General features: G+C 40.9%; 1 protein-coding gene and 1 pseudogene across 1 annotated transcript in view; one reads left to right on the forward strand and one right to left on the reverse strand.

The window, feature by feature from the left end:
• The window catches only part of FAT3 (FAT atypical cadherin 3), a 637,939-nt gene extending 632,345 nt beyond the window's left edge, over window positions 1-5,594 (forward strand). The window contains exon 29 of the mRNA XM_045818135.1: window positions 20-5,594. Within this exon, the coding sequence (XP_045674091.1) occupies window positions 20-642 (623 nt within the window). The 3' untranslated portion in view covers window positions 643-5,594. The remainder of the gene's footprint in view (window positions 1-19) is intronic.
• A 3,055-nt stretch (window positions 5,595-8,649) lies between these two features.
• Window positions 8,650-9,185, reverse strand: LOC123805560 (annotated as a pseudogene).
• Window positions 9,186-14,826: the final 5,641 nt, after the last annotated feature.

Raw genomic sequence — 14,826 nt, forward strand, 5'->3', positions numbered from 1 at the left:
GTGGCTTTTTTACTTACAGCCTATCATTGGGACACCTCTGACTGGATGCCAGCAGCCCGCCTGTCGGACATAGAGGAGGTGCCCAACTTTGAGAACCAGGAGGGAGGGTCTGCACACCAGGGCAGCACACGGGAGCTGGAGAGCGATTACTACCTGGGTGGGTATGACATCGACAGCGAGTACCCACCCCCTCATGAAGAGGAGTTCTTGAGTCAGGACCAACTGCCCCCTCCCCTGCCAGAGGACTTCCCGGACCAGTACGAGACCCTGCCGCCCTCCCAGCCTGTCTCACTGGCCAGCACACTGAGCCCAGACTGCAGGAGAAGACCCCAGTTCCATCCTAGCCAGTACCTCCCACCTCACTCATTTCCCAATGAAGCAGATTTGGTGGGCCCACCTGCCACCTGTGAATTTAGTACTTTTGCTGTAAACATGAACCAAGGCACAGAGACTGCAGGCCCAGCAGACAGTGTGTCTCTATCCTTGCACAATTCCAGAGGCACCTCATCCTCAGATGTGTCAGCCAACTGTGGCTTTGATGGTGCGGAAGTAGCCATGAGTGACTACGAAAGCGTGGGGGAGCTCAGCCTCTCCAGCCTTCACATTCCCTTTATCGAGACTCAACACCAGACCCAAGTGTAAGAGGACGCGCCTCTGGTGCTTTCCCTGTTTGCTACAGAAGGACACTGGCTGGGCTTGTGTCTGCACAGATTAGTGCATTGAGCACAGAGGAAAAGTGGTATTTTCCACTAGGAACTTCTTCACAAGTCACACTGCTTAAAGCCAGCTTGACTCCAGTTGGGCAGAAAGGAAAGGCTCAGAACTTGTTTCTGAGAGGTGGCTGACAACTCTTGCAGTATGTACCTGCCTTCAGACCAAGAATGCTCACCAACTTTTAAAAGGGGGAATAAATTTCACCCCCTAGGTTACACAGTCACTCTCGTGTGGCTTTGTGCAGTATTGCGCCCTGCAAAGTGTTACAGCGTCTGTCCTTGCAGTATTAGTAACTGGTGATGAGCAAAGAGGCATATGATGTTGAGCCAATGGGGGAAAGGGAAATGCTAGTTATTGTTGTTGGAAATGTTAGTCACTTAGGCAAAAGGAAAGAAAAAATATTATGAAACAAACAAGAAAATGGGCTGAAGCCTTTAAAGATCAACTTTATTTTTTATCATAAGCTGCCCAATTTTCAGCTATAAAATTAGGTTTAGGTAACATGTTTAGTATACTTAGTTATTTTTGTTTATTTGTGTTAAGCATCCAATATAATACAGTTGGGTTTTATGATCTTTGAGAAAGGTGTGATGAAGAGAAATAAGAGGATATGGGGGTTCCATTTTGTGGGTTCCATTTTGTGGGGTGGGGATGTTAATATTGTTCAAACACTAGAAAGACTGTGCTTATCTATTTCCAGTTGATAGGTCTGGCTGCAGCTATAATTATAACACTACTGCCGAAACTGACTTTTGTTCAGAGAAGCAGGACATAAAAAGAAAACAAATAGCACTTTGGTCATTTGTCCTCTAGAATGACAGATACTTAGAGGTTTAAGCAGAATCCATAAATTTAGAAAAAAATAAAATATAACATTTTCAAACTTTTCAGCCAGATAATCACAATTCTCCATAATGCAAATAAAATCTGAGTATTGTTCTAAATTGGTTAGCATCATCACTATAAATGCAATTCTGTTTTTTAAAAAGAAGAAAGTAGCTTAGTTCTTGTGCATGGATTACGACAGTGTGTGTGTCTGGGCTGATGCACAAGCGTGTGCTTGCACTCAGGAAGGCTGCTCTTGAGGAATGCTCACGTGAGAGGGGTAGGCTGTGGACTCTGTTGAAAATCCTGCCTGCAAGGCAGGCCTTCCATTTTCTCTAATCTCCACGATGTGAGAGAAACACCAAATGCCATATTTGACTCTGGTTCAACTAACTTTATTTTGATACTGCCATTTATATTAACTTAAAGCAAAACTGTGCTTTTTTTAAAAAAGCAGTATTTTGTTATCATTTTCCAGTACTAAACTCTTATTTGAAAAATGTGTGATGTTTAATTACATGCTGGGGTTCTCCTCTGACATGTGGACTATGGCCATCAGTTTCCAAAACTGACAAGGGAATCATTCCACTGGAAACACAGTAACTCAATACCAGAAGCTCAAATTTGACAAGTTGAGTGACTTTCCTCTTTTGCTTCAGTCAGATTACGGTTGCATGTGCAGTGGCCATGGTGAATAAATGTATATTTGCACTATCTGCTTAATGAGCAAATCGGTGCCCACAGTTTCGATGGCACGTGGCATCAGTGTGTCATTGTGCTGCCCCGAGTCTGTGTATCACCCACTCGATCATATTTTCAGTTGTTTTGGTTGTGTTTAATCCACTTCTCTGTGGGAGTCAGTGTTTCTGAGGTTTGTCCTGAAAGAAATTCCTTTTCATTGTCAAGCTTCCTGAGTACATGGAAACAATTCCCATTTTTCAGCCTCTCTTCTTTTCCTCTCTCGATACTCATAGAAGCATCATCTGCACTGTGGTCTTGAAATAAGTGAATTTCACTGAGGCTGCTTTTGAGAATAAAATCTTTGGTATTTTTCTTTTGTAAGAAGCACATTTGCAAAATCATGGAGAAAATGACAAACTAATGGTCTAGAATAGAATCACTGCTACATTTTTGATAATGTAATGTCATAAAAACCATCAAAGTAAAACCAACAATTCATTTCTTGCCCCCAGGAAATATTAGAACAAGATTAATGCCAGTGAGTCACTATTGCTTACACAGCATCTCCGCCGGGGAGAACGCCTGACTGACACAGTAATGAAGGAATAAATAGATCCTAATGCAGTTGTGAAGCCACCCAAGAAAACCATGCCCTCCCTTGGCTCTGACCCATATAAAATACCTCTTTCATCAAGATACCTTCCCCTGGTTTTCTGCAGAATAGCCCTGCACCTAAATGCACACCAAACAAGCATGTGTTGTCATATTTGGATTCCTTACCCTTTAAACATTGTATATTTTTACTTTTTGGAAAATTAGACTTCCCTGTAGATTATGAGGTTTTTAGTCAGGCCAAGATGGAACTAGGTCGGATGTCTGCTGATACAAAGATCTGGAAGGGTCATTAAGATTTGTTTGTCCAACCCTTTTATTTTTATAAAAGAGGAAACAAGCCCCAAGTGGGGAAAGCACTTGCCCAAGCTCACATAGGAAGTCAAGTAGCTGAACATCCATGTGGCCACTATTCTTTCTATATAACGTTGTCCACCACTGAACTCCCCGGGGCATGTCATCTGCTGGACCTGCTGACTTCCCACCATTATTCCTTTGGAAAATGCTATAGATCATGGATGCCATTTCTTTGGAAGCCTCATGATCTCACGATTTCTAGAAGCCCCACTAGGAAGGGTGTAGTTACAGAATTCACACATGTCTTTGGACATATATCAGAATGCTGCTTTTACCAAATGAATGTTTTCTCAAATGAGGGTGGAATGGTAATTACAGAATGGAACACAGACTAGTCATCAATTATGGTGAAACTTTGTTTGTAATATTACCAACTGGTTGCATTTTTGCTTTTCCTTTTTCCCCTCCTCTACCAGTTCTGATGTTTGTTCCTACCCCCTCCAGTGTGATGAACCACGTGGAAAATATTTGAGACAATTAGTGTTTTTCCTTTTTTTTTTCTAAATGTATGTGGCACCTCCTGGAAGCCATTTTCTACAGCCTGTTATAAGCACTTTACTTGTATTGCACACTTTCTGGTTAAGTCAGTAGTAGACAGACTATTGACGTTTGTCATATGTAAGCAGAAACTCTGGGGCTGTAAAGTAAGTGTTCATTCCATTTCTCATACGAGCATTTTGCTGCTGAGTTTCATTCCATGCCAACTTTCCACATGCTCATGTCCTGACAATTCATGAAACACCGTTGTAGAAGACTTAGTGATAGCAATAGGCCAAGGACATGCATTTGAGGTTTTCCCTATCAGAGAAAGGTGTGGGAAGGAATTTATGCTGCACTCCTGGAAGTTCCTTGCTTGGAACTTCCCTTAGGTATCACTAGCACAGCCTGGAAAAAAGCAAGTACACACACACACACACACACACACACACACACACACACACCCCGTCAGCCAACTCCTACTTCCCACACCACTCCCCCACTAATGCAGTGTCTACATAATCAAAGTCAGAGGAATTGAGAAAAGAGATAACAAAATAAATCATTTCAGGTCCAGAAAACACTTTCATGTGCGATAATTCAGGAAGATCTAGTGTTCATTTTGCAAGGGATGCACAGATAATCATCTGTTCTCTCTCCTCTGCTGCCCTCCTGGTACTCAAATATTGATAAAGCGATTAGGCTTTTATGTTTTATGGTTTATATTTTTAGCTTCAAAACACGGGACGTGGGGACTTGAAAAGGCATTTCTTCTGTGTCCTCATTTTGTGTGGTCTGCGAGAAGATGATTATGTGTTTTTCCTGGTTTCTGTCCTGCAACGTTCAACTGCACATTATTCTGGTGGAAATCCACAGTGTCTTTAAGCTTCTGGTTGTATAATTCTAGGGTTTATAGTCCCCATTTGTGGGTTTGGCATCAGTTAATAGTTAGCCAGCTGGCTAAGAGATAGGAAAAGAATAAGATTTTCTTTCCTTATGTAATAATGAAAAGCAATAATTACAAGTGTGTACTGTTACACAAAGGCCATAATAAGTCTCTTCCAATGTTCAGGATGCACTAGAGGATCGTACAGCCGTTTAGAGCGTGTTTGGACCTGTGAGTGTATATTGTAGTGCCCTTCCAGCAAACAAAGACCTGAGTTGCTACTATTTAACAATTTTATGAGCCCGTACTACTGCATTTCAGGAAGTGACAAATGTGTCGGGAAATGGAAGCAGTTCTTTTTAAGCACTGTACCAGAGAGATTGTCTTGTATATTTACCTGTTGCAAACAGGCTGGTTTGTAAAAGATGTACGTTTTGGTGTTTAAAATGTTTATAAAATTGTATATAATGGTTTCGATTTTCCAAGCTTTTGTAGATACTGTATTTGATGCCTATCAGGATGCTTTAATTTGGGGGGTCGAATACACTTCTAAGTCATCCATGCTGTTGGTCCGCAAACTTTTGAGGTAACTACACATGCCTACAAAAAGGATTTTACATTTGAAAATGGTGTTTTTTAATCATTTCAAAATGTACTGTAAACTTTCTTTGGTTCTACTGTTTTCACTTAATTTTCTCTGTTTTCAAGAAAATGTTTTTTATTGACATTTTTTAGATGAGTGTGTTTTGCCCAGTTACTAAGTACCTGATATCTATGCCATTTCAGATTCAGAATGAAATATATCATTTCTTCACACACATGTGTAATCCCCTAAACTTGCACACGCCTCTCACACCAAACCTTATGCAAAGGGGAAAGCTAACACTTAGAGTGGGTCTCGTCCCTTATGGAAAGGGATTGTTTCTGCATATATTGCTGTTGGCAGTATTACTCTGGTGTTCTTTTTCTAAAAAAAAAAAAAAAAAAAAGAAAGAAAAACAAAAACAACAAAAAAAGACAGCCAAAAACAAAAAACTCAACAGTGTACAGGTTTATAACTTACAAAATTTGGTGGTTAAAACAAGTTTTCAAGTAAAAAGAAAAAAATGAAACTAGCAATTGTGTTAACTCTTCTTAAGTGTTTCCTCTTATTTGTCTTCAGTTATGGCCACTGCTTGTGTGGCATTCGGGCAATCATACTCTGCAGGGTGGGGTGGTTTTTTCAAAGATGTCTTACCTCCAGAAAAACTTCTACTGGTTCTGGTGCGCATGTGCTGGATGGAATCTCACACAGCTTCTTACTGCCCACATACCCTTTGGGGCTTTTCCCTGATGAAAAAGAAAATAGTGCTAGAGACTAGGACACAAGAGGGCCATCAAGATCCACCTCTGCAGAAATCTCTCTGCAACACAACCCCACCCCTTCAAGGCGGCCTCTCCAGTACTCCTCTCCCTCTGAATGAATGAATGAATGAATCCAGAAGTTTGGGACATGATTAGCACTTGAGTTTTCCTCCAAACAGCCTTAGAAAATTTTCTGCAGAGTGAAAGGCAAAATACATACAGGAGAAGTCGTGGGAGGGACACAGTGATCCTTTGAAGAAGAAGCAACATTGCAGTAAGTTAGGTTGAGACCAGGGAGAACTCCAGGAGAGGGAGGGACCTCTCCCCTGCCTTGGCGAGGGAGGGCCAGGACCTGGGGCTGTCACTAGAGTGCCCCCTGACTGGGCTGGCAGCAGAACTGTCCCTGCCGCATGCTAGGATTCTGGAGCTACTTGCTAAAGAATGGCCCCTGGGTGGGCACTTGGTTTCTTGAAATCCTTGCCGTGCTGGCAGTTATGTGTGTTACAACCCTCCAATCACCTGTCCATCCCCACAGTGGTATGTGGGTAAATGCTTAATGCACAGATAAAAAAAGGGGGAGCACCAGTTTGTTTCATTTGCTAATTTCTGTGATGTTAGTATTGGTATCATGGCTGATTTCAAACCACCAAGGTAATGTGAACCAGCTCACAAAATTTCTGAGTCTAACAGTGGGTTCTTACAAGCCAGTAGGATCCACTTTCAGTGGACCACGCCAGCCCCACCAAGACCATAAGTTACTTGGGTTGCATCTTCACCATCTTTGTTTCCCAGTTTCCCAGTATAATACTGGCCCTCTTTAAATGTGTTTGATTGAAAAAGTCATTAATGATGTCTCCAGCATAAATCCTTCCTCATTTTGGTGAATTTAGTAACAGCAGTGAGAAAGATTTCAGGAGAGGCAGGTGTTGAACATGCTAGAACTCTCCTGCCTTTCAATCCAACACCACAGTGATGTATTCATGAAAATACTCATGTTCATGTCTTTTGCATGGCCACCCTTAGTGGAAAGATAATTAGTTTAAATCTCTAGTCATCCCGCAAAAATGGTAGAGCAACCCAGAGATGTCAATTAAGAAGTAGCATTGGTACGTTGGGGAAAAGAGAAGACTTTTAATGTCAGTCTTCATTTTCTGCTAGTTCTTTGAGGTAAAAGGGCTGATTCCAAGCTTAGAAATAGGTCTTTGTGGAAAGGTCATTTTCTTTCTCCATGCCTGGGTCAGGGGTCTGCAAGAGCACTCCCAGGTTTGATTCCCTAGGAAGACGCAGCACCTGGAATACAGTTGTGCTCCTGGCTGTTGCTAACCTGGGAAGCTCATTAGGCTTTCAGTTCCTATGGTTTTGTTCAAGTTTAGTCTCATCACTAGCCTCTGCTGGCGGTACCCCAGAACTCCAGACTCCCAGAAAGAATGCAAGTATTCAGCATAAATGATACTGAAACAGTAGAAATACTCTCAAAATTCAACTTTCCAGACACCAGCCAAGGGCCAACCTGGTAAACAAGCCTTACAGAGAATAGCACTGGGCCTCCTAGTCCCTGCACAATCCATCTGGAATTTCTGCCTGAAATTTCTACCTGTGGTGGACACTTCTGTTTGCCCAAACTCTCTGTAATCAACAATTTCCACTTTCCATGGACCGTTCTCTGTGGTCTACATAGTACTGCTCTCTTATGTGGAAGCAAAGGACCCAACCAACATAATTCTGCCAGAACATCCTAGATGAATGCAAGTTGGCCAGTCAAACGATGCTATTCAATGCTGATGTGAGCAAAAAGTGTCATTTCCAGTAACTACTTTTGGATAACTTCTAGTTTGGGCACATAACCTAATATTCATCTTGAAGCATTTTGGCCCATTTGTCAGAATTCTTCCATTTTTGTCTCCATTCTTTTGCTTTTAAATTCTAATTAATTTTCAGCCAACTATGCTGCTCTGTTTTTGTTTAACAGAGAATATTTGAAACAACCAAAACAACTAACAATAAATGAAAATTAAGACAAAGTGACACAAAAATTAAAACAGCCTAAAAAGCAGAGCAGGAACAAGTGGCTTAGAAATAGAAAATTCAAAAACTTTTTTTAAGATTTTATATATTTATTTTTAGAGAGGGAAGGGAGGGAGAAAGAGAGAGAGAGAGAAACATCAATGTGCGGTTGCTGGTGGGGGTCATGGCCTGCAACCCAGGCATGTACCCTGACTGGGGAAAATTCAAAAACTTTTTAAAAATGTTTCTTGTCCTATCGCTATTTCTCCCCTTCCTCTTTCTCTTTCTGTTTTCTTTCTTTCCTTCCTCCCTCCCTCCCTCCCTCCCTCCCTCCCTCCCTTCCTTCCTTCCTTCCTTCCCTCCACTTTCTTTTCTTTCTTTCCAGAGAAGCACAAGATTATTACAAAAATGAGAAAATGAAGACAAGAAAAGGTCATAAAGTACCCCTATAGTTGTCTCTAAAAATGATCAGCTAATGAAGACTCCCTTTGTATGTACATAAGCACATATGTAGATGAGGGTGTTATATAAATGAATCTTATTTCATATACTGTCTTGAAAGTTGCTGTTTTCCCTTAACAATCTGTCTCAGATATCTTTACAAGTCAGTGCTATAATTAATGGCTGCATTGTTTTCCATATTATGGTGATTCCATAATTTATTTAATTGTGCCCTTATTGATGTACTGTTTTTATGTTAGGACATTGCAAACAATGCTTCCATAAACAGGTGAGCAAACATGTTAGGATTTCTTTTTTTTTATAGTATAAAATTTTTATATTTAGAATTAGCCAGCTGGACTCAATTTAGATTATCCCAATTTTGTTGGCAACATCCAAAGCATCATAGTCTGGAGCCAGTCGAACATATGCCTTCTTCTCCCCGTCAGTTCTGATCAGGGTGTTGACCTTGGCCACATTAGTATCATACAGCTTCTTCACAGCCTGTTTGATCTGGTGCTTGTTGGCCTTGACATCCACAATGAACACAGTGTATTGTTGTCTTCTACCTTCTTCATGGCTGACTCAGTAGTCAGGGGGAACTTGATGATGGCCTAGTGATCAAGCTTGTTTCTCCTGGGGGTGGAAGATATCCTCTTCCGAGGATATTTAAGCTTCATTCGGAGCTGCAGTGTCTTAGGCCTCCTGAAGGTGGGTGACGTGTGGATCTTCTTCTTTTTGTGGCTGTGGATGCCTTTTAGACTGCTTTCTTTGCCTTCAAAGCCTTTGCCTTGGCTTTGGCTTTGGGAGGGGCAGGGGCTTCTTTCTTCACTTTGGGTGCCATCTTGGTGAAAGGTGGATTTCTGAAGAATAGATTTCTAGAGGCAGAATTTGCAGGTCAAATAATATGTCCATTTTTAAATAAGAATATTTCTCCCATTTTAATTGCCTTTAAAATGGCTTCATCAAAGAGTAACCCCACCAACAGTTCCACAGAGTATATAGCAACTACATAGCTCACTCCACCAAGTGCGTGGAACTGGCCCCGTGTTCCAAAAGCTGTACAGTATAGATTCTCAGGAGACCTGAGGTTGGGGACTGCTATTGCAGCTTGCCTTCACCATGAGAACTGACCCATTAATTCTCCACTTCTGTGAACATTGTCACCTGTGGTACTCTTCTCTGCCCGCCCAGAACAGAGCTCACAGAGGAGGGCCAGAGGGCTGGCTGGCAGAACCACCAAGAACTCATCTCTCTGAAACACTGAATGCTTGGATCTCAGGTCATGCATTTGGACAGGAGGGTCCAGGAAGGACAGATTTTACCAAGAGAAACAAGCAGGTTCTATAGAGCTTGAATGCTGAGGTTCTTATAACATCAGGTGCATCTGAATGATTGTTATTCCACAACCTTTAACCTTGAGAATATCCACCTCTGCAATGTAGAAAAGCACAAAGAAATCCTTAAAACATAAATTTCCGTGTGAGTTTTTGTCAGTTTTAAAGGGAAAGGAAACATTAAAAGGAACCATAATGTATTGCTCTAGAGACTGTACTTTGCTCCTCAAATTGTGGTCCATGGACCAGCTGCAGTTGTGGTCCATGGACCATCTACCAGGGAGGAGCTTGCTAGAAATACAGAAACCCAGCCCCACTGGGTCAGAATGGCCATGTTGACAAGTCCTTCAAGTGATTCGTATGCTCATGAATGTCTGGAAAGCACTCTGGGTGTTGGACTCGGACTCTGATACATACCAGCTATGTGAATTTGGGTGAGTTACTCAGTCACTATGTACTTCAGCTGTCTCATCTACAAAATCAGTTAGTTCCAAGAAGACACCTATGCTATGTGTGTACAGTGTCTGGCAAATAATAAGCACTCAAATGGTAGCCATATATCATTTTTCCTCGTTTTCATCTAAGTCCCACTGTGTAAAATGAGCTTTAATCACTTCCAGGGATCCCATCTAGTGTGGCTGCTGGAGAAACAGTTCAGTCATAATGATTAAAACTATTAATAAAAAAGAAAAATCTTTGAATTAAAACTCAGGTGTTCTCTGGAGTCATGCAGGCTGAGAACACTCTTTGGAGCATTATCCAGCATCTTATTTCAATAAACATGTTTTGCACAGGTAGAAGGATTGGGGCTTTGGTGCTGTTGCATATCTGTATCTAGGCTCATCATCTCTAATCCAGTCACTCTCTAATGAAGCTGAGTCCCTGACCAATTTCAGGAGCAACTTTCTGAAGCAAAGACTTTAAGTAGTATCATTTCTGTGACCCAGAAAAAAAAATGACATTTAACTAGGTCACAAAGGAATTCAGTGACAGGTGAGGAGCTCTTGGTGTGTGTGAAGGCTAGCAGTCCAGATGCTTGTTCCAAATGGTTGGAAATTGACTCTGAGAGGAACAAGATTAAAATGACCAAGAAGGCAACAACTTCAGGGACAAAACTGAAGTGTAATGATAAGATTGACTGTGTAAATAATTCACCTAGCATGGAGAAAGGCTTAGGATGGGCTCTGAGCGCAAAGGGACTCTTTCATGTCTGTGAATATAATTAATTAAGAATTCAGGACACAAGGTAATTAGAGAAACCATAACCTGGAGGCATGCTACTAAATTATTCCAATCATTTTTAACAATGAGAAAATTCAATTTTCTCATCTTCTGCCATAGATTTTAAATTTGGATAATGTATAGAGCAAGGTTCATACAGTGCAGTCAGCAAATTAAATTATTTCTTTTGTTTTGATTTCCCAGTAAAAATCAAGATCAAAGGATTGTATTTAAATCATGGAAATGATTCTCAGAGTTGAAAAATGTTTGAGAGAAAAAATGTGAAAATTGCAGTTGAGTCTTCTGTCTTCCTTAAGACAAATCAGCCGCAGGTGCTCCCTTTGTAATTGTGTGTGTGTGTGAATCTGTTTCATTATCTGCTGTTATGTAGGGGGGTCAGGGGAATGAATAAATCATCCCTATATATGATGGAGGCAAACTCCAGTTACCAAGGAATTACAACTTTCTTTGACAGGAAGAGGCTGCCATTACTTTTTAATATCCAATTAGTACTCATAAAGTTAAAAATTAAGAAATAGATTTATCTTCTGATGTGCTGCAATCTACTGTGCTTGAATTACCTATTTTCACATTATTTCAGTGGTGATTATTTCAATATTTCCACGTATACTTGTAATGCTTTTTTATTAATGCAGCAATTATCCAGCATGCATTTTCAAGGCTGTTAGAATGATTTTACGGTATCTGTTGCCTCATTTTGTGCTTATAAAATCCCTACTTTAATTGTGCTATCTATGAAGATTTACCAGAGCCCCACCCAAGAGCATAGATTTAATGTCAAAGAGGCCTGGGTTTGACTCCCAAAAGATATGTTGCAATCCTAATCCCTAGAACCTTATTTAGAAATAAGGTCATTGCAAGTTAAAATGAGGTCACACTGGGTTAGGGCAGCCCCAAGTCAATATGACTGTCTTCCTTATAAGAAGAGGAAAAGAGACACCACACACACACACACACACACACACACACACACACACACAAGGGAGAATCAAGGGAGAATGTCATGTGAAGACTAAGACAGAGATTGAAGGGACTTTTCTATAAGCCAAAGAACACCAAGGAATTGTCATCAACCGATAGAAACCAGGAGAGGGGCATGGAAAAGATTTGTCTTCAGAAACTCCAGAAGGAACCCACCCTGCTGGTACCTGGATTTCAAGAACTGGTCTTAACAAACCAAATCTATCTTGCAGAACTGGGGTGGTAGTCTCATGAAATGCTGCTGACAGGTGCAAACGCTAGAGGTACTTGGTGCATGTGAAGATTCTAGTTTCTAATTCAGGGAGGCTTAGAGATATGAAACAAGCCCAGTAGAAATAGCCAGCCCTGTGCTCCTCAGGCAAAAAGACCTCATCCAGTTTTCCATTCTGATTGACATGTTTTGATTAACAAGCAACCACAGCAGTGCTAACTAAGCTTTTTCTTTTTTTGTTTAAAAAAGCAGAATGCCTCTAAATGTCTTTATTCTCTGTTTGTTGAGTTTAGGATTCTATTGCTCTTTGCCCGACTAAAAGAAGAGTAAGAAAAGCACTCAGTAAACACTCCACAATCAATCCCTCCTAAGTAAGCTCCCACCTGAAGAGAATGGGGCCTGGTACCCAGGCCAACAGCACATGGCCCCTCAGAACTAAATAAGCTTTTATTGGTGGGGAGGAGAACTCACCACAATTCTACCACCCTAACAATTTCTGTTTTTGTTTTCTGTTATTACCTTGCAGTCTTTGACTCATTTGCATACTTTTTTACAGTTAAAATTACAGTACTGACATCATTATATATTCTATTTAGTCATTCTGTGTAAGTAATACTTTTTTTGCTTTTACAAAGTCATCATAGTTAAATTTTAATCATTTGTCTTCTTTGTATTTGAGGGCTATGCATGAATTCACGGAAGATGGAGCTTCCAAGCTAGGAGAGTTGAGGGGAGGAAGACATGAGAAGAATACTTAACCTCCTGAGGCTGGATCACAGGCTTGTCCACTGGGGTGGGGAGCCAAGGATCTTGTTTCAAAAATGAGAACCCCTGGGGATGTGGATGCTGCCAAAAGGCCTTGGGAAACCTAGAGACCAAGCCCCAGTGCCCTGCTGGTCACAAGGAATGAGGATTTCTAAAACTTCATACCTTGGTCTCCAGAGGAAATCTCTATGAGGGCTTGTGAGGACTTTCTTAAAGCTACTTTTGCAGGGCAAGTGCACTCTTAAATTTTAAGTTTATTTTGGGTGCCTGAAGGAGATTATGGACCTCCAAGGCATCCCCAAGTCACCCCTGCATGTCTACTGGTATGATCACACCTTTAGCCTAAGAGCCTGCCCCCAAAAAACACTCTCCCCTGGGAGTGTTCACTAGACCACTAAACCACACAGGGTTATGCAGAGAAAGAGAACCAACAGTATATCTCTATCTCTGTCTCTGTCTCTGTCTCTATCTGATAAGGTAGACTGGCAGTCTGGAGACTCTGGGAAGAGCTGCAGTTCAAATCTAAAGATGGTTGGCTGACAGAACGTTGCTCTGGGGGGGTCATTCTTTGTTCTATTAAGGCCTTCAGTCGATTCAGTGAGGTTCATCTGAATTACAGAGGATAATCTGTTTTATTCACAGTCCACTAATTTAAATAGTGATCTCATTTTAAAAAGTCTTTACAAAATAACTTTTGATCAAAATAATGTTTGACCAAATATCTGGGCACCATAACACAGCCACATAGCATTAACGATCACCCTCCTCCAGGTCAGAAAACCACGCCCTCTTAGTCATCTCTGAACGTCCAGTGTTCTGGACTAGGGAGGTGGCCCATGTTCTTCATACAGTTTTAACTGCAAAAGGAATCTGTGCACATTTTAAATCAAAAGGTAAGTAAAGACCTAGAGTCTCCCCCAGATAATATCTTGTTGCATATCCTTCTAGCCTTTCTTCTATGTGTGTGTGAAATTCATACATAAAGAGTCCAACTGTATACACTGTTCTGAAACTTGCCCTTTTCACTTCATGGGGGTCTCTGGACATTTCCTTTGATCAGCATATTGTTTTGGCAGCAGCATATTATTCTACCATGTGGGTTATGCACCCTAGTTTATTTAATAGTCTTCTTTTTGATGGACATTTTGCATTGTTTCCAGTTTGGATCTGTCACAGACAACACTGAAATGTATATCATTGAGCATATCTTAGCAATGCTGTGCAAGTATCTTGTATGATAAAGATCTAAAACTGAAATTGTTCAATCAAAGGTATGCCCATTAAAAAATTGCTACATATTATCAAATTAATAGGTGCTTAAGTAGTGTTTGTTGAATTGATTTGAAAATATCCAGAGTTCTAAGGAAAGGACAGTAGAAGAAAGAGAAATGGAATAGAAAGGAGAGAGATAAAGAAAGGGACAGAGAATATTTTGGTACCAATTTGCATTTGGCTCTGCCAGTACTGCAGACAGCCCATAGCACCCATGAGGGTTGTGCAAAAACGACTCCCATGAGATAAGCTCCAGGAAGACAGGGTTTTGTTTTGTCATTGATACAACATAAACTCTTAGAACAGAGCCTGACACAGAGAAGATATTGGATAGATCTTTGTTGAATAAATGAATGCATGAAACTCCAGAGTCACGAGAGTAAGTTCAGTAAGTTATGAGAAGTAACTTGCATGTCATATGCATTCAGTACATGGTAGCTGCCTCTATAATAGCAGATACTAAGTTATACTATCAGTATTAGAACAGTTAATAGATCCCAGTTTGCTGCCTCCAAATCAAGTGACCACCCATTGCCGTATATGGGGCATCCTTGACTAAGAGACTCTAGAAAGAGTGGGATTCAGGTTCTGTGCTTTGATTGAAACTCACACAAAGATTGTGGAATAACTGAGAGCAGCACATTTTGGACTAATCAAGGCAAAGGGTCCTGAAAGAC

Source organism: Phyllostomus hastatus, unplaced genomic scaffold, assembly GCF_019186645.2.
Source record: "Phyllostomus hastatus isolate PE091 unplaced genomic scaffold, TTU_PhHast_1.1 phas_scaffold_317, whole genome shotgun sequence".
NCBI classification, from domain to species: domain Eukaryota; kingdom Metazoa; phylum Chordata; class Mammalia; order Chiroptera; family Phyllostomidae; genus Phyllostomus; species Phyllostomus hastatus.